The sequence below is a fragment of the Sinocyclocheilus anshuiensis genome, unplaced genomic scaffold, assembly GCF_001515605.1.
Source record: "Sinocyclocheilus anshuiensis isolate Anshui unplaced genomic scaffold, SAMN03320099.WGS_v1.1 scaffold85, whole genome shotgun sequence".
Taxonomy (NCBI): Eukaryota; Metazoa; Chordata; class Actinopteri; order Cypriniformes; family Cyprinidae; genus Sinocyclocheilus; species Sinocyclocheilus anshuiensis.
This window is the reverse complement of record NW_015536800.1, coordinates 1,379,427-1,399,333: the sequence shown is the minus strand read 5'-3', so window position 1 is coordinate 1,399,333 and position 19,907 is coordinate 1,379,427. Positions and strand designations below refer to the sequence as shown.

The window sequence follows — 19,907 nt, the reverse complement described above, 5'->3', positions numbered from 1 at the left end:
CTTACAGTCATTATAAGTAACTTAATTTATAAACAATAAAAGTATGCACTTAAAAATAGTTATTTAATAGTCGTTTGCAACTTTGTCTCAGACATGTCTCCTAAAATAGAAGTAAAACAGACCCACATGAAAGAGTTGTTGGTATAGAGTAGGAGTAAAGATTCACAATTTACAGTAAGGTTCCATTTGTTAATATTATTTCACTGTGTTAGAATGAACTAACAATGAACAATACTTCTAGTACCGCATTTATTGATATTGAAATTTGTATCTGTTAATGTTAGTCAATGCACTTTGAACTAACATGAACAAATGATGAACAATTGTGTTTTTATTAACTAACATAAACAAAGATTAATAAATGCTGTAAAAATGTGGTCACACTTTATTTTAAGGTCCAATTATCACTATTAACAAACCATTAACTACAACTTTTGCCTCAATAAACGTCTAATTTGCTGCTTATTAATAGTAAGGTAGTTGTTAAGTTCAGGTATTGGGTAGGATTAGGGATGTAAAATATGGTCATGCAGAATATGTACTTTATAAGTATTAATAAACAGCCAATATGTTAATAATAGGTATGCTAATAAGCAACTAGTTAATAGTGTGAATTGGTCCCTAAACTAAAGTGATACTGCTTTCCAAAACATGTTAACATGTATTTAGCATCTTTGTTTGGATCGTGATTAAAATGCAGTGGTTGCCTCTGATTTTAAATGGAAAAAGCACTGCCAAAGCATTAGTTTGTTTATACGAAGAGATTTATTTTATTTGTGTTACTTATTTATTTGATTTGGGGCTTGTTTTAACATTTCAATTTAGGTTTGTTATTTACATTTACATTATATTTAAATGTAGTCATTTAGCAGACGCTTTTATCCAAAGCAACTTACAAATGAGGACAATAGAAGCGATCAAAACCAAATGTTTGAGATATGATACTGAAATCTCAGACTTTTGGTTGCAAAAGTAAGCATTTTGGCAAATCTTTTTGTAACATTGTTGAAATCTCTTCTGAATCTCACATTTGGGGATTACTGGAGTCTTCTCCAGTACTTAGAGATCAAGATGGCGCCGCAAATGGCAGCCAGGACGCTGAGCTCCGCGATTCTTCTATTGTTTTTGTTTGTTTGTTCTGTGTTTTGTCATTCTTCTTCTATAAGTTTTACCAAAGACGAACTCCTTAACATTAAGCAGCACATCCCGGACAATATTTTTCCGGTTTTTGATTATTCGGACGTTTTGTTGGACATTCTAGTTGGAGGTACAGCTATGTTGTTCAAACGCGCATGCAGACGCAGAAGAGGGAAACGCGCCGGGACCCTGGTGAAGCTCTGCGCGCCCAAGATCTTTACATCTCCAGAGTGAGGAAAAGGGCTAAAAAAATCACCTTGGACCCCTCACACCCAGCCCACTCTCTCTTCGAACTGTTGCCTTCTGGTCGGCGCTACAGAGCACTGAACAGCCAGGCACAAGAACAGTTTTTTCCCACAGGCTATATTCAGTCTGAACAATTAATCTTTCATAATTATACATCGTCCATCACAACTAACATAGTTATACTTATATTAAACTGCACACTTTGTAAATAACATATCTGCACACTAATAAACATATCTGTACATTTATCTAAATAATTAATTTTTTTCCTATACTTCTATTTCTGTATATAGTACATTATTCAATTTTTCTTTTTTATTATATTAGTGTTATATTACATCCCTACTGTGTTATTCCTATGTATGTCTGCACTATCATGTATGTCTGCACTATGTTTGTACTTTCTTCTACAATGGAAGCTCCTGTCGTCAAGTCAAATTCCTTGTGTGTGTAAACATACTTGGTAATAAAGCTCTTCTGATTCTGATTCTGATTCTGATTCTGATTCTTCTCTAAGCAGCAGAAGACTTAAACAAAAGTCCCCATTTGTTTTCCATTTAATCTCATTGCTGTCTAGGAGAGGTAGTTGGCATATTAAAGAGTTCTTGTTTGTGATTTTCCTTTTCTTGTGGGGCATTTCCAAAAAAAACCTCTCCATATTCAGAACTCAGATCTAGGTTCTTTTGTTGGCTATATGATTCTTTTCAGTTTAAAACAGTTCTTGATGTTTTTCTTCCTAAGTTCTTCAGATCAGTGTATTGGTTCTAGATTCGTTGTACGTTCTTCTGTGGTATTAAGCTCTAAAACCTGTTTGAAATCTTTATTTGAATAATATATGGGGAAAGAAGGTAAATCAGGTAGAGTAAATGTGTATACGTGTTGAAAGAAGCATAAACTGTGACCAACTAATAAGTGCGTCTCAAAGCTTCTAGTATGCACATGGATTGTTTATACAGATGTTGATGGAAACCCATAGTGCTGTGGGGTTTCCCTTTCTTCTTTTCCTCTCTGTTGCCTTTTGCACTCGTTCTCACTATCTCTCTTTCTTTTCCTCCCTCTTTTCATCTTTGTCATTTGGCAGCTGTTTTCACAGTGCAATGTGCTGGAAAGCAAGTCTTTGATATAAGGCCTTGTGTGTGTGTGTGTGTGCAAGATTTCTTCTTTCTGAAATATGATCTTGACTTGCCTCTTTCCCAGCGTTCATCTGTGTATTTGTGTGCATGTTTATGTGCGTTTTATTGTTGTTTTCTTCCATGATACTGATTGGATGCACTTTTATGGCACGGGCAGAGAGATGTGCAGTTATGAGCAGCAGTTAACTCCGACTATACATGTTCCTCCCTGTTTTTGCAGCTAAATAAACGTCCTTTAATCTAACCAGTCTGCCTGTTTTTGAGCACAAGCATCTCTCTCGCTTTCTCTCGCCCTCAGTGGGATGTGCTTCACAGAACCGTGCCCTCTGTTTCTGATTTGCACAGTTGGATTATTCAGAAGGTCATATTTACTTATGTTCTGTGTGGTTTGTTTAGCATTTTATTTTCAGCTGCTAAAACTGTCAGTCAGTGTCTGTGTTGTGTATTTAGTTATTGAAATGATTCTTGATGTTTTCTTTGGCATTTCTGTCTGGTATTATTATTACTATTGACTTAAAGTTACACACACACTGTTAATTCACAAACTAACTGTCTGTTTCTCTGTTTTGCAGGTGGGAACCTCATCTGAATGTGACAAGCACCTCTACCTGCAGAGATACAGGTATATTTGTATGTGTGTGTGTGTGTGTGTGTGTCTGTATGAAAGACGAGTGCAATGTATTTTTCTCAGATGGGTAATTAAAGCCTTCTGAAAATGACTTGCCAAGAATTCTTCAGTTTTCCCTCACATTCCTGCTTGTTTGCTCCTCGTAAAGACTCCAGTGGATTTGAGGGTGTGTGTGTGTTATGATTATAGCTGTTGTATCCAGACACCAAACTCTGTCTGTTCTAAGTGCTGCAGAATTCATTTCTTTAAGTGAAGTTAGCAGTGGAAAAGAACTGAGCTATAGAAGTGTATTTCATTCTGTTGTTTAGTGTGTGTAATCTGGCTGCAGCTCTCTGTGGATGGATTCTGTCCTCTCTGAAGTGTCAGTTGCTGCAATAATATTTCGTAACGCACATTCCAGGGAACAATAGCGGGAACCATTTTCCAAACAATAGAGCTTTGAAAGGTTTTATTTTATAGAATGTGAATTACATTATTGTTCTGAAACAAATAGTTCACACGGAATGAAAATTGTCATCACCATCTGCCTTATGTCATTATTTTATTCTCCAGCATAAAATGAAAAGTTAAGCAGGATACCAGAGCTGCTCTTTTATACAAGAAAAGCGGTGGTGATTTATACTGCTAACCTCTGAAAAGACAAAAATACTATAAAGGCACTATACAAGTATTCAACATGACTCATATACTGTGTTCCAAGTCTTCTGAAGCCATTCCATAGCTTTGTCTGAGAATCAAACAGAAATTAAAAATGTTATTATTTGAAAAGCAGTTTTGGTTAGTTCACCAAAAAATAAAAATTCTATCATTAACCATGGAACCATGATCTATTATCATGGAACCATGTCTTCCAAACCAAAAACACTTGCGTTCGTCTTCGGAAATGAGGCTATTTTTAATATTCTCTTATCATTTTTTCCATCCATTGAAAGTCCATGCAACCAAAACTGTCATGCATCAAAAACTACAAAAAAACAAAACAAAAAAAAAACATTTTATAAGCTCTGTGTATGTGTGTTGATCAATGTTTATATATGAATAGTAATCTGTTCATCCTATAAAGCAACCATGTCTCATCAGAAAGTTTTTAAACAGGTCAATTCATATAGATTGTTTTTTTTACAGTGTATTTTTGTACTTTTTGATGTGTTTGGTTGTGTGGAGTTTAAATGGATAGACAAAATAATGAAAGAATATTAAAAGTGGGTTAGGGTGAATAAATAATAACAGAAGTTTCATTTTTGTGTGAACTAACCCTTTAAGCACTTTCTAATGATACTTTTTTCATTTGACTGTGATAAGTGTTTAGTAACATTACTGTGTGATCTAATGTAGTAAAAAATTGAGCAGATAAAAAATTAATTTGCAATGTCACACTTCATTCCAGCCTAAATGCTTTATGAGCACATTTTACCGAAAACCACACTGTTCATGAAAATCTCCTCTTCATTCTTATGGGTAGTTTTGTAAAGCATGCCTACAGCTGGCAACAGTAACCAAGAGGTGCAGAACTTAGCGGAGGGTCAATTACTGTGGTCAGATTGAATTCATGTACTCAAACACACACACACACACCCTTTCTTTAAGGTCATAAGTGTGGCAACCTCCTGAGTGAGAGAGAGCGATGCATGATTCTGAAAGAGGGATCTCAGGGAGGTTAGCCACCAGTCAGACATCTCTAATTAAAGCTCACCACTCTCTCACACACACTGAACTGCTCTACTTCTGTTTGTTTTCTGGTCTAGGTTATGCATGGATACAAAATGCCAAACTGAATCAAAATCTCAGTGCTTATCTGTCTGTCTTTTACTCTGTATATCTCTGTCTCTTTTTTCTCCTGTACTAAAACAAACCCTCTCGTCATTTTTATACAGAATATCTTAATATTTTTCAGCCTTTTTATGATATTCAGTAATCAAAAAAGATTTTTAATATTCTATTCATGTATTTGCTCTGAAATTACCTAAAGAGTCACTTTTTCAGTAAGAGCCTTTGAAGTAATATTTTTATGTGGAAATATTTTCACTGATTTTCACTAAATGAACAGGAGGAAAACATTCTATTGAACCTATATTATATGAAATGTTTGAACTGATTCATGGAAATCTATTTTTTATTTTAAATAATTACATAATTTATTATTATTTTTATTTTTTTTACTGACATTTAAATGAGAAATGCTCAAGCTTTTAAAAGCCTTTATCTTATCACTCATATAACTCAAGTAATGGGTTATGAAGCTATTCTAACTCTTTAGGAAGTTTAATGGCCAAATAAAAAGTGTTAATACTTGATAAATGACATAGCCCTAGTTATTTTTGGTTTTAATGTTTAGACATGAATGCCCTTTGATCCATGCAGTGAAAAATCATTTCATTCTCATTTACTACCCAGTTAGATGATTCCTCTTGAGATTGAGTGTGTGTTTCTGTTTGTGCCTCCACCCTGACAGTTATTTTTATCATTGTGCTCCAGATGCATATTTCCACCCCATGCTGTTTACACACACAGCAGGAGATGTCCCGGAAGATACACACACACTCACACATCACTGACCTTAGCTGAGTGAAAATGCATTAAGTAAAAATGTCCATATGCTATCTATTTTCTAATCATCATTTTTTATTGTGTTCAGAATAGATTTCTTGAGTGCTTCCATGGTGATATATACAGCTGGTGCTGATTGGCCAAAACCTTGAAGAGGCGCTGATTTTACACCATGGCCCAAGAGGCTTTGTGGAGATACCCACAATCCTCAGCTCCCTGGTGAGTATGACTGCCTGCTCGAATGGAACATGTGTGTATTAACCTCTGCTGTTATACAGATATGATACTGAAATTTTCTGAAATTTAAGCTATACGTTTGCAATTGTCAATAAATACATAATTACAGCACTGAATTGCTATTGTATGAAGGGTATGACTTCATACTATTTGCATTTTCATGCATGTGTGTTTGTGGATGGTCTATGTTTGTAGATGATGAAAGAAGGTAATTGTATTATTTTTTGGTGCAGATTTACATTGGCAGCGTCTCCGGCTCAACGAGAAAACCTGTACAAGGTCAGACAGCCCTCTGTGTCAGGATATGATTTGTGCAGGACTGCACACTAAAAAATCTACATTGGCTATTAAAATGAACCTCTTAGGCGATTAATTGCTTTTGCTAGTTGCCATTTTTTAGAACTGCTCTATAGATGTTGTGTTGATCCAACATACCAACAGTGTTATTTTCAAACATTGTCAATTCAGCCTTACAATTGGATTTCACTGTGCTAGACAATAACCCATAATATTCAGTAGTAAATTTAAATGTTTTTAGAATACCATTTATTATTTTGGTAACATATTACAACGAGGTCTGATTTGTTAACATTAGTTAATGCATTAACATGGACTAACAATGAGCAATATGTGTTAGTTAATAAAATGTTCATGGTAGTTCACAGTGCATTAACTAATGTTATCAAATATGTTATCAAAATAAGGTGAACATTAACTAAGATTAATAAATGCTGCAAAAGTATTGTTCATGATGAGTTAATGTTAACTAATATTAACAAATGAAACCTTGTTGTAAGGAGTCTGCATTAGTTTATTACAGTGAATTTCTGTTGTGAATATATATTATATTGTTATATTAACAAGTCAGTAAATTGACTAATATAAAGTCTGACAAACCTAAAGTACACATTCCCAGTTCTCAGTAAATTTTAAATCAGACACAACTGAAAAATGACTCGCAGTTCTGTAACGGAATCAGCTGTGAATTCAGTAACAGCTCTAAATGATTCACTGGATGAGTATGATGCCTGATTCATCACAAGATGTTATTTGATTAAATTAATATGGATGTAGGCATATAAAGTGTTCTCTACTGTTGCCAATGGTGACTAGATTTTAAAATTAAATCTCAAATTTGTATTTTTTTTTTGTCACAGTCTGGAGCCCTGTTTGTATCCATCTGTCTTCATGTAATATGTTGGATTATTGTGTGATTGGATACATCCTCTTTCCTAGTGCATGTGTTGTCTCTATGAATCTTCTCTTTGAGTGTTAGCAAAAATCAGCTCATCTTTTGGCATGAACCTGATTTAATTTTCCACCCAATCGCATCATAGTATGAAGCACTGGGTTGTAAATCAGCTATAATCTCATTCAATTCCCATCAGATTAAGTTGATTTTAAATGTGGTAATTCAGTTTGGTAGCACAGAAGCAGCACAGTCTGCAGAGCTGCTTGAGCGAAGACAAATAAGCTTTTCATGAATGTCATTGCTGATTCAGTCCCAGTGTCGGATCTATCTGCTGTATTATCATATTTTTATATTCCTTCACGTTTAATCAAAGAAAATTCTAGGTGATGCACATGTTGATGTTAATTCACATTGCTTAAAATTGGTTTCTTTGACCCCGTTTACATTTAATCTGTCCTGACGTGTCCTAACCAACAGCGACAAGCCACTTACCCATCTGTCAATCAACCACTGGACAAAAACAAGAGCTTTAAATTTGCATTTCAAAATGCAGCTTTAGTTTGATAAATTAAATAATGAATAGTTTAAAAATAATAATAAATTTAAAATATTTATTAGAAAAAAAATTAGAAATATTTGCATTGATTTTTAAAAAAATGTTTGACATTTTTTTACTTTTTCTCTTGTATTGTTTAAAGCACCGTTTATGTGTGATTTTGACTGCTTTTTCACTTTTTCTAACTTTAGCCATGATGTCAGTCTGCGTGCCCTCGCCATGTAACCCCTCCCCCTCTGTGGACATAGCCAATCACAACGGGCCCTCTGCAACTCCACCCACTTCCCTCAGCCTGCTTTCCTCACACAATCAACTGCTTAGTGGTGATGTCATCAAACAGGGCCAGGCCACACCCCCAAAGTGCCGGAAGAAGTACGCACTCACAAGCATTCAGAGTGCGATGGGACTGGGCGAAGGCATGATACCACCTTCGTCATCTTCAGCGACAACTGCCAACCCTAAACTGGCCAAAAATGGTGCAAATCAGTTACGTAAAGCTGCAGAGCGACAGGATCACAACAAGAACACCACCGAAGAAGACGAAGATGGAAACACAGCTGGCGAATCAGAGCTCAACATCGATGATGAGTTGAGGAATGTTGAGGATTTAAGCCTCGACAGCGAGTCTAACGTCGACGACGTTCACAGTGACTTTGACCCGAACAACGAGCTTGTTGACGAGGAAGTAAATGAGTTAATTGATGAGGACACTAATGAGGAGGATCTTGTGGAGAATTGTGATGACCTGCTCATTCTGTCTGAGAAAACGGAGATTGTTTCAGACAGGAAGTCACCCGAGCACCTTAAAACCAAGAGTTGCCTGGAGTCGTGCCTGGATGACCTGTCGTATGAATTGTCTGACGCGCAGGATGAGGATGTCACTAAGCCTTTGCTGGAGAAAGAGAAGAATCCTTGTCCCTCGTCTCCAAGTAAACCGCACAGCCCTGAGGACACGCCCCTCCTGTCTGTCGGCTCTTCATCTTCCTCTTCCTCACCGGAGACGAAAAAAGACCGACCACGGACGGGAGCCAAGACAGACCGGGCACTAAACCGCATCCAGAACCTTCCACACAGTGACGAGGAGTCCAGCTGGACCACGTTGTCACAGGACAGTGCATCACTGGGCTCACCAGAAGAGAGCGGTCAGTAGTACACATTCAAAGTGTTGCGATGCTTGCTGGTCTCCTCAGTGTGGTTTTGTGTGTGTGTGTGTGTGTTTTGGCCCAGTGTAGTGGATATGGTGCACTCATGTGGTATGTGTGGTTTTCAGATTGACTGAAGTGCGTTGGCAGAGAGGTGTTTGTGTGTTTGGACATTTCACGTCACTGAAGTGTGATCTAGGTAAACGCAGCACAGTGTGTCTCTGGTTTGAGGCTGTGGAGCAAAGCTTGTTAAAAGCATGTTTACTATTGTGTGTACCTTTTGTAATTATAAATTGAAAATGTAGTTTTAAAAAGGTAGAATTCATCCAAAAATTCTAATTGTCATCATTTACTCTCTTTAATGTTATTCCAAAATAAAACCACAAAATAAGAAGTTGAACAGAATGTTCACTCTGCTCTTTTCCATATAATGAAAGTGGACAGTGACAAGTGGCTATCAAGCTCAAGAATGTAGAAATAAAGGTCACAGTTGAGATCTGAGAGTTGCAGTGAGTGATTTTCTGTGACATGAAGGATTAGTTCACCCAAAAATTTAAATTCTGTCTTCATTTACTAGCCCTCATGTCATTCCAAACACATACTTTCATTTGTCTTTAAAACACAAATTAAGATATTTTTAAATGAAACCTGGGAGGTTTCTTTCCTTCCATTGAAAATCCATTCCACCAAAACTTTAAAGCATCAAAAAGTTCATGAAGCCATTGTAAAAATAATCTACATGAATCAAGTGGTTTGTTCCAAGTCTTTTAATGAGACATGATAATTTTATATAACAGATTTAATTTAGGCTTTTATTGACATGTAAAGATTGATCATTCAACTTACATACACAGAGAACATCAAATATGGTAAACAAAAACCCAAACATGCTTACTTGACGATATTGAACAAAAGTCTTTTGGGTTTGGAATGACATGAGCAAATAAATGATGACAGAATTTTAGTTTTTGGAGGAACTATCCCTTTAAATTGGTCAGTTCCTCATACAAATTTATTGCAAAGCTATAGCTGCATCTGAAATCGCATACTCTCTGACTAGGTACTTCTTTGCGACCATTAGTATGTTGTATATAGTATGAATGCGTGTAGTGGTTCTGAAATCTGAATGTACTACATCCACCATGTTGCCCTCTCCGTGGTTACTGGTAAGTGTCTGATTTCAGTTGTCGAAATGGAATAGCAGACCTATGGCGCTTTTCCACTGCATGGTACGGCACGGTACGGCTCGGTACGGTTCACTTTTGGGGGGTTTTCCACTGGGTACAGTACCTGGTACCTGGTACTTTTTTTAGTACCACCTCGGTTGGGGTTCCAAGTGAACCGTACCGTTACCAAAATGTGACGTATAAACTCTGCTGATCACGGATTGGCCGGAGAAAATCGTCACTACCTGCGTCACTGAACTTGCGACACAAACAACAGAACGTACTGAACTGCAGTGGAAACGCAAACCGTGCCGAACCGAGCCGAACCGTGCCGTGCCGTGCCGTACTGAGCCGTGCCGAGCCAAGTCGTACCACGCAGTGGAAAAGCGCCACTAGATAATGCAACTGTATGAATGATGTGTATTTAATCTGTAAAATATTCAGTTGCATATTATTACACAATATGTATGCTTAGACAGAAGAAGACTATAGCTTGACTATGCAGCTGTTGTTATCATAACTGCATGTAAATGTGCTTTTACGGTATGGAAAAGAGCAGCATCAACATTCTTCAAAATATCTCCTTTTGTGTTCCACAGAAGAAAAATGATACAGGTTTGGAACGACATGAGGGTGCTTCAATAATTTTTATTTGGGGGGGGGGGCTTTGCAACCTATGAAGTTTATGCCTAGGATAAATGGTGCAGAGTTTCTTGTGATGAGTCAAAATGGCTGTTTCTGTGGTGATAAGTCTCCTCTCTTCCCCCGGACTGTCACTCAAACCAGTCTACCATTGACACAGTGTCTGTCAAAATCTCTCTCACCAGACAGGAAAACCTCACAGGTGTGTGGCAGGTCCGTTCTGCCAGCATGGTGGGTAATGGACAGCTGCAAACTGGTTTTACACCCAGATGTTAGCTGGCATCACCACAGCACACTAACTCTTGCACATCCATCCCTTTCCCACCGTTGTTTGTATCTTGTCATACCAAGGTCACGTGACCATGTGTTAGGTGACACTGCAGGAAAAATTATCTCAGGGTTGCCGGAGTGACCGAGTGTTCGGCAAGGGAGGTGGCTTTGCACAGCCGTGTGACTAATCAGGTGTCCCGGATGGACAGGAAGCTGATATCTCTCTTCCTGCAAGATTTGGACAAAAAATAAACAGCTAATAAACAGAGTCTGTTGCTCTCGCATGCTCACCCACCCCGTCTCTCCCTCTCCCTTTCTCCATCAGTCACTCGCCCCCTCTGTCCCTCTCCCGCTCTGCCTCTGCTTTCCTCTCTCTTCTCATGTCATTCTCTCTGCTTGCGGCTGCTCAGTCATGATGCTGGGTACAGACTACATGTTGGCCATTGTTATAATGAATTACGAGGGTAGGTAAATAAACAGAGTCTGTTGCTCTCTCATGCTCACCCACCCCGTCTCTCCCTCTCCCTTTCTCCATCAGTCACTCGCCCCCTCTGTCCCTCTCCCGCTCTGCCTCTGCTTTCCTCTCTCTTCTCATGTCATTCTCTCTGCTTGCGGCTGCTCAGTCATGATGCTGGGTACAGACTACATGTTGGCCATTGTTATAATGAATTACGAGGGTAGGTAAATAAACAGAGTCTGTTGCTCTCTCATGCTCACCCACCCCGTCTCTCCCTCTCCCTTTCTCCATCAGTCACTCGCCCCCTCTGTCCCTCTCCCGCTCTGCCTCTGCTTTCCTCTCTCTTCTCATGTCATTCTCTCTGCTTGCGGCTGCTCAGTCATGATGCTGGGTAAAGACTACATGTTGGCCATTGTTATAGTGAATTACGAGGGTAGGTACTGCGCGTCGGTGTGTCTGTGTGGCTGTGAGTCAGTGCTGCGCATGTAGCTACGCATCTCCGTTGCATGTGCATGCTCATAAATGCAGGCGGAGAAGAGAGATAAGGAAGGAGGAAGGATGCAGTGAAGGGTGTCACGAGCTGTGTGCTGAATACTAAAGTTTGTGCATATGTTCATGGCACTTCGGTCCGCGAGTGTGCGTGAATTTTACAGCTGTCCTCCCCTCCCCCTCTGCTCGCCACATGCTTTATAGACTGCAGAAAGAGAGAGACGTTATCAAAAGTGGGTCGAATGTTTAGATCTAGGCTGAGGATAGTTACTATATGCTAGCATGCTGTCTACCTGGAAAAAAATAGCTGAAAAATCCAGACCGTTATTAAGCATCAACCTGATTGTTGTCTCTATTTCTTTGTATTTGAATCTGTATAAGGGTTTCATTGAACTGTAATGAGGTTTTCAGGCAGCTGTGGTGACCCACTTATATATTAGGGACTACAAGTCCCATAATGCACCTCAGCATGATACCCAGTATTAAAGAACACTACAGTTCCTGTACTGCAGTGCCTGATCGTCTTACTGAAAGAGAACTTGGGTGCAGGAGACGTCTCTAATAAGAACTTGTGTTCACTTTGCATACTGGGAGATTAGATCTGCTGTACATGGCTAGTGCTGGCTAATAGCTGTTTCACTCAGTTAGTCAGTTCTGTTGGCTAATTATTAAGTCTCATTGAAGTGAGTCATGCCTTAAAGCGACAGTGAGGCTACTCGACTCGTGCTTTCTTCCTCAGCATGTTATTTACAGGGTTATTATAGTTAACTAAAACTAAATTAATAAAAACATTTTTGTTACTTTAAAGAAAAAAAATATTAACTGAAATAAAATAAAATTAAAAAAAATAATTATTGATTATTTTAGCTAGTTGCCAAGGTTCATTTAGTTGAACTTGATCTTGGCTACTAAAATAACTAACTACAACTGAAAGAAAAATGTATAAAAACTATAAAGGTGTTTAAAAAAATAAAAATGACAAAACTCACAAATGACTAAAATGGAAATAGGGGAAATCATTTAAATATTGATAAAAAGTACAACTGTATCTCAGAGATACTAAAACAACACTTGTTATCTGCTCATATTATTTGGTGATTTTATAGAAATTATTTAATTTTACACATTTTTATTGGATTCATATACCGTGTAAATCAAGATTGTTGTCAATAATGTAGTTATGTTTGAAACACAGCTCACACAAAAGTCACTTTCAAACCAAGCAGCTGTCTGTTGGTCAAAACCTGCATGTGGATTCCTACTGAAATGAGCTGATTTCACTTGCAAAAATTTGATGAACAGAAGTAAATCTGACCGCATCTTTTCTGATAGAATATCAAAATTTGAATGTTTTCTTTTTACTCAAATCCTTTCGATTGACAGATTACCATGTATTATTCAGACAAGTTTCCAGCCACAAGTTACTTTTATATTGACAATTAAAGTGAATTCACAGCCAACATTTGTGCTATGTGGAGGGGGATTTTAGACTAATGAGATTTCATTATGAGTGGAGCAACCCAGAGTGATTCTCCGTACATCCACCATGTTGACATTGTCCTTTGACCTGTGTGACCTTCAACAAATTACGATATTACAATTATTATGGTGTTGTTTAAGAACACCATAAGGAACACCTTTCTTAGTACCTATAGCATGTACACTTACACTTTCCTGCATTGTTTTTATGACCTTTTCGAATTGAATAGTCGCTGTGACCTAATGGGATACAAAGTGTCCAGTTTCTGTATAGTTAAGGATCTTAGCAGATGCAATACACAGCTGTATCATGAGTATTCGGTCATCTGTCTCATTTGACATACTGATTTTGCATACTGTGCAGTCGGGGATATAAAGGTAATCAGCAGGAAAGCCTAAAAATCAACAGTGCATCAGCTTAGAATATGAAAGAGATTTTATGACTTGTTTCCTAGCTGGTTATTATACAGTGTTAGTTTTTTTTTTTTTTAACTATATTCATTTTCTGGAAGTGTCGTGTAGATTGACACAAAGTCCTTTGAGAATCTCTGTAGAGTTGTTTTAAACACACACACACACACACAGAATGTCGCGGCTTCATGGTTTTGGTGAGGACATGTTTCCTGGCTTGAATCTGTTCAGCATATGTGTGAGTAACAGACTGCAGTGGTTTACTGTGTATATGTGTGTGGTTTTCCTCATCCAGATTGCATTGTATGAATAATGCTCTTACTAGCATCTGAAACATTAAAAAAACATTCCCAGCTGCTGAGTGAGGACAGACAGAACAGTAGCAACTTCATGTGAGAGAGACAGATAAAAAATAAATAAATAAATAAACTATTCATGGTAGCAACAATGTATTACAGAGCACTCATATCCCATAGTGACTCCTTATCTAGACTTCAGCAGTTTTAATTATTTGGTTGCTGCTTGAAACATCCGGTAACACTTTACTTGAAGGGGTGTGCATAAGACTGACATGACACCTTCATAATCATGACATGACACATGCCATGAATATGAAGGAGGTTATGCATGTTTATGACAACTGTCATTAAGTGTCATTCGCTCAGTTATGTCATTTTTAATGCAAATATGACATTATTTGACCTAACCCTAACCTACCCCTACCCCTACCCTTACCCCTAACCATAACCCACAACAAAGACATCTCAAACAATGTTATCTTTGCATTACAAATTACATAACTGAGCGAATGATACTTAATGACAGTTGTCATAAACATGCATAAAAAAACCTTCATATTCATGACTTGTGTCATGTCATGATTATGTAGATGTCATGTCATGATTATGAAAGTGTCATGTCAGGCTTATGCACACCCCTTCAAGTAAAGTGTAACCAAACATCCATATATTGGGAGACTGGCTGGGCAATTTCAAATATTAGGGAAAAAAAATAAAAAAATGTATTTAACTTTATTTATAAAGTATTTAATTACTTTGATTGCCCATTACCACATGTTCAGTCACTAGCGCTCACATACTCTGGTCTGGAATGCCGTGAACTAGGGCTGTCACAATATCAGGTTTTACTACATGATTATTGTGGCCAAAAGAATTCACAATAATGATATTATCTATATTGTGTATAGAAATTTTGATTGAAAAAAGCTATCAGTCCAATTCATCTTTATTTTGTGTTTTTTATCCCAGCAAATAAATCACATTTAAAATATGAGTGTAAGGAAGCAGTGAGTTTAAATAACTATGACTGTGTAGTACAGAAGCGTACAAAAAGTACTTACTGTTGTTCGCCCCCTTTCTAAAGACTGGGGTGGCTAACATCCAGGATCCAATGGAACTCCCACAATTGCAAGCAACTTTTTTTTTGGGTACGGGTAGAGTCTCAATTTTGCCTGTCATCTTCACCAACATGATTTTGTGCAGCAGTAATAGCTACACACTTCATCCATCTTCTGATAGGTGGTAACCAGCATTACAGGGATAGTTCACCCAAAAATGAAAATTCTGTCTTTAATTACTCACCCTCATGTCGTTGCATATAAAAAATATCTTAATTTGTGTTGAAGATGAACGAAGGTCTTACAGGTTTGGAACGACATGAGGGTGAGTAATTAATGACAGAATTTTTGGGTGAACTATCCCTTTAAGGTGCAATACCGCCACTTACTGTGTTGGAGAGTCAACCAGATGGCACTGACACTGAACTATTTACGATATTATTGTATGTCCAGTATTAACAGGATATTAATACTTAATTTTTTTAATATCTTGGTTATCGTCAATACAGGTATATTGCAACACCTCTCTACCGAGAACACAGACATGCAAATTAATACAAACAGTATAATATCCTAATGTTGTTATACTATATATCAACACTCTTGGAACACTGTTCGCATTCAGGTTAGAATACCAGAACTAACTCTTGTATGCTGAAACATACCATGTTTTAAAATTACTCATGCCATGATACAAGGTTTCGGTCATAACACCCACTCGTAGGAGTCTTGGATATCTTGGTTGACGGGTGTGTGGACCACACCTGACCTTGTGTATTTGTGTTTACAGATATCTGGGGGGAGCAGTCATTTCAGACAGACCCCGATTTGCCTCCAGGATGGAAGATGATGACAGACATGGCTGGTATTTATTACTGGCACATTCCAACGGGCACCACACAGTGGGAGAGACCCGCCCCATGCCATCCGGTGCCAACTGGACCCAGCCATGCCAGCCGCAAACACTCCCTGGGCTCCCTGTCTCCCTCGCCCACTCCAGATCACGAGGTAATCCTTTGAAACCATGTTGTTACGTAAACTGGACATAAAACAAATCAACAGTTGATTTATCCACATTGACCAATCATTTTCTCTGTACCTCTTTGTTGTGCTTTAGTCGATGTCTCATGCCGACATATTTTTCGGAGCTTCGAGTCGTTCAGGCAGCACCACTTCCGACAGCTCGTGTGACCCCGCCCCCATCCCGTCTTCTTCATGTCTGGACCCTACCCCTATCCTGTCCTCAAACTCTTCCTCATCCTCTGACGGCAATGTTCCTTCCTGTGGATTTGTCAACAGCTGCTACTTTGTAAGTCTTTTCATCAATCTCCCTCCCATTTTACAGTATGGACAATACTTTATGGCCATATCCTTCCATTGTCTGGGTGTTTAGCTTTCACAATGAGTACAGTTTGGTTGTGGAGAATAAATGGATAAGACACAAACTTCACAAACTGTTCATAAAAGAAAAAGAAAATTGAGGGAAATGCTATTACAGATGTGACAGTACTTCAGTCGCCATGGATTAAACGGAGCTGGGTAAATGCTTAATATAGTTACAGGTTGCTATGACTGTGTTTACCGTGCAACCAGGATGAGAAATTAATGTTATCGCCCACCAGACACAGTGGCTGGTGAATGGTGAATTTTATCAGCCGTTATTATTTGATCAACTATTTTTTTCAGATGTATTAAAGAACTTATTAGATAAATGAAACTGAACAAACATGCATATCAATGTATCTTAACAGTCTGGTTCATTTTTATTTAAATTACTCCTGTCCTTATTAGTGGGCTTGAATCTCTTTTTGGCCCTTTGAGTCTATGCTTTTTGCTGCAGCATAAAATGAAGCAAGGTTAACAGAACCTCACATGGTTTTGTTTGTTTCAAAATGGCAATGTGCTACTGAATAACTGAACAAAAGAAGACTTTTCAGTTGACTTCTTAAATCAAAATCAAATTTTACTAGGTTAATATGACTTATTTTTTTGTCACTGTCTTGTAAAATATAAACAGTTTTGTTGGTGAATTTCTAGCAAATTTAATTGGAATATTATGAAAATACCATTCAAACATTTGGGGGTCAATAGATTAAAAAAAAAAAAAAAATCCTGAAAGAAGTCTCATGCTCACTAAGGCTGCATTTATTTGACCAAAAATACAGAAAAAACAGAATTATGAGTTGGTGTTTTTTCAATGTATGCTTCAGACACGGGTCACGACGAGGCGTCCCCCATAGCGACCCCTAGAGGACGCAGTTCGAAGTTCCCATGAAAGGGAACAGTGTTATTACATTTAAAATAACTGCTTTCCATGTTAATATTTATTTATATTAGTGCTGTCAAAATTAGCACGTTAACGCATGCGATTAATTTTTTCATTTAATGCGTTAAAAAGATTTAATGCAATTAACGCAGGGGTGGAGCCAGGGTTGAGTCTCTTTTTTTTCTTGACAAGAAGTGCATTTATTCAGCTCCAGAACTTCTTTACGACTACATCAAACTGGAGATGTTTCAGACACGCGCGCCACTTCACTTCAGCGACAGGCGCGAGTCAAACTGTACTGTGCTCGCAGCGCGTGCTCTTCAATCTCTTGAAGTTATTTTTTCAAGTCTAATAAATGTTAAAATTGATAGCTCTCAATTATACTGTAATGTTGAATGGCTATAGTCAATCAATGGTTAAATATTGGGAAAAAAACTATTTTATAGAGACATCAGTAGTATTGGTATCAGTGATACTGTCCTTCTTCAGTCAAAGTATGCCATTAAACAAATATTAAAAATATACTGTCTTTATGTTGTTTGTACATTCATTTGAAGACTGAATGTGAAATTATTGCAATATAAAAGTATATTTAAAAACTTTATTGTTAGGTGGGATTAATCGCGATTAATTTCAGAAAAAATGTGCAATTAATTAGTTAATTTTTTTTAATCAATTGACAGCACTAATTTATATGTGTTACATATATTTAATATTTCTTTAGATTCTTTGATGAACAGAACAGTATTTATTTGAAATAGACATTATTCATGTCTTTACTGTCACTTTTAATCAATTTAAAGCATCCCTGCTGAATAAAAGTATTAATTTCTTTTTAAAAATTTGACTGACTTTTGAACTGTTGTGTATATTGTATTGTCAAATGTAAATATATTCTGAAATTTGTATTGATATTGGTCATACATAATAAAGCTAAAACTATGTGTGTGTGTGTGTGTGTGTGTGTGCATAGCCTCGGTCCTCATCCCTACAGATAATGCCAGGCAAGGATAGACACTCTGAGGCACGACATCGGGAAGAGGACAAGGTAACAATAACACTTGTTTACTCTCAGAATGTAGTGGAAAAATAATTTGTGCTATCCTTTGATTCTTGCAACATAGAGTCAGATATCAACATCCATACTGCATCTAATAAGATCACAACCAAACACTGAACAGCCATATACTGTATACACACACACACACACACACACACATGCTTGCCGAGTGATCTAACAACCCTGTCTTGTCTCTCTCCACCCTCCCATCCTTGACCCCTCAACCTTGTCCTCCCCGTTTGTGTGTGAATAATGGTGCAGAAACAGCCATGGAGTGATTTTGCTGTGGGAAAGATTGATAGTGAGATCTGGAAGGTTAGTATCTCAGGCAGTTTTTTACTGAACTGCAGAGACAAATACACAGTAGAATGTCTCAGGAAACTACTGTCAAAACTTGATGTTTTTCACAGGGTTAAAATTTACATTTTTTTGTAAATATTTAGCCCATATTTTGCAAATGCATTTTGCATTATTTAAAAAAAAAAATTCTAAGAAAGGGCGCTCTACCTGTAGATGTTCTACTGGCGTAGTTGTGTTCTGAGATCCTGTGCTGCTTCATACCTTCCTTACCTTTTGACCTTTAACCTTTCTTCTCAGCATGGCTTTTGTGTTATTTTGTCTGTCTGCACTGCAGAAATAATTTATCTAACTAAATGTATTTTTCTTACACTTTTGCCAAATATTTTTTTCTTGATTTAAGCATAAATCTAAATTCAGAAACAAACTTAAAATCTAATTCTTACACTTTATTTATTCAGTTATGCATTTAGATATTTTAATACTGATTAAGAAAATGATTTTTGCACTGTATGTTGGTTATTGCAGGAAAGCTCTTGATCACTCTTCATTTCTTTTCATTTTCTTAATCCATCCCTTTTGTAAAATACACAGGGTTCACACTGTGTCTGTTTTAAAACTGGTTAATCATTTTCATTTCAGTTTGTTTAATCACTCATCGCCGGAACTGTGCTTTCCTGTTTTGTTTGGTGTGATCTCTGCACTGTACATTTGTGGGTTTGCTATATGTTTGTGTGCTCATGTTTAAGCAACTCTGCCTTTTCTCTGCTTCAGGATCTACAGGCAGCCACAGTAAACCCTGACCCCAGTCTGAAAGAGTTTGAAGGCGCAACCCTCCGCTACGCCTCCCTCAAGCTACGGTGTGAAAGCAAATAAATACAAATAAATGAAAGAGAGAAAAAAATAACAGTAAGGTGAGATGAAAATGTATATACCTCTTCTGACTGTGTGTGTGGCTGTGTTTAGAAACCCTGCTCCCGTGGAAGAGGAAGATTCCAGCAGCATTAACAGTGACCCTGAAGCCAAGGTGAGGGCACATGAGTTTGTTCTGCACATACTGCAGCTATTCAAAGATAACAACTCTGCAGAGAACTTATTTTAGTCTTGAAGGCAGGATCCAAATTAACAATCGTCAAGCTCTGAAGCAAATATATATATATATATATATATATATATATATATATATATATATATA

At 37.4% G+C, this 19,907-nt stretch overlaps 1 protein-coding gene across 6 annotated transcripts in view; it reads left to right on the top strand.

Moving 5' to 3' along the window:
• Window positions 1–19,907, top strand: part of LOC107656070 (amyloid beta A4 precursor protein-binding family B member 2-like) — a 56,475-nt gene that overhangs the window by 18,998 nt on the left and 17,570 nt on the right. For 3 of the 6 annotated variants that reach the window (XM_016443785.1, XM_016443778.1, XM_016443753.1), the window contains exons 2-11: window positions 3,089–3,138; window positions 5,780–5,910; window positions 6,162–6,207; window positions 7,868–8,818; window positions 15,880–16,097; window positions 16,207–16,398; window positions 18,329–18,403; window positions 18,677–18,730; window positions 19,487–19,572; window positions 19,679–19,739. In XM_016443785.1, the coding sequence (XP_016299271.1) occupies window positions 7,870–8,818; window positions 15,880–16,097; window positions 16,207–16,398; window positions 18,329–18,403; window positions 18,677–18,730; window positions 19,487–19,572; window positions 19,679–19,739 (1,635 nt within the window). In that variant the 5' untranslated portion in view covers window positions 3,089–3,138; window positions 5,780–5,910; window positions 6,162–6,207; window positions 7,868–7,869. Of the gene's footprint in view, window positions 1–2,851; window positions 2,878–3,088; window positions 3,139–5,779; window positions 5,911–6,161; window positions 6,208–7,867; window positions 8,819–15,879; window positions 16,098–16,206; window positions 16,399–18,328; window positions 18,404–18,676; window positions 18,731–19,486; window positions 19,573–19,678; window positions 19,740–19,907 lie in introns of those variants that run through there. The other 3 variants (XM_016443761.1, XM_016443769.1, XM_016443793.1) reach the window with 3 other exon arrangements.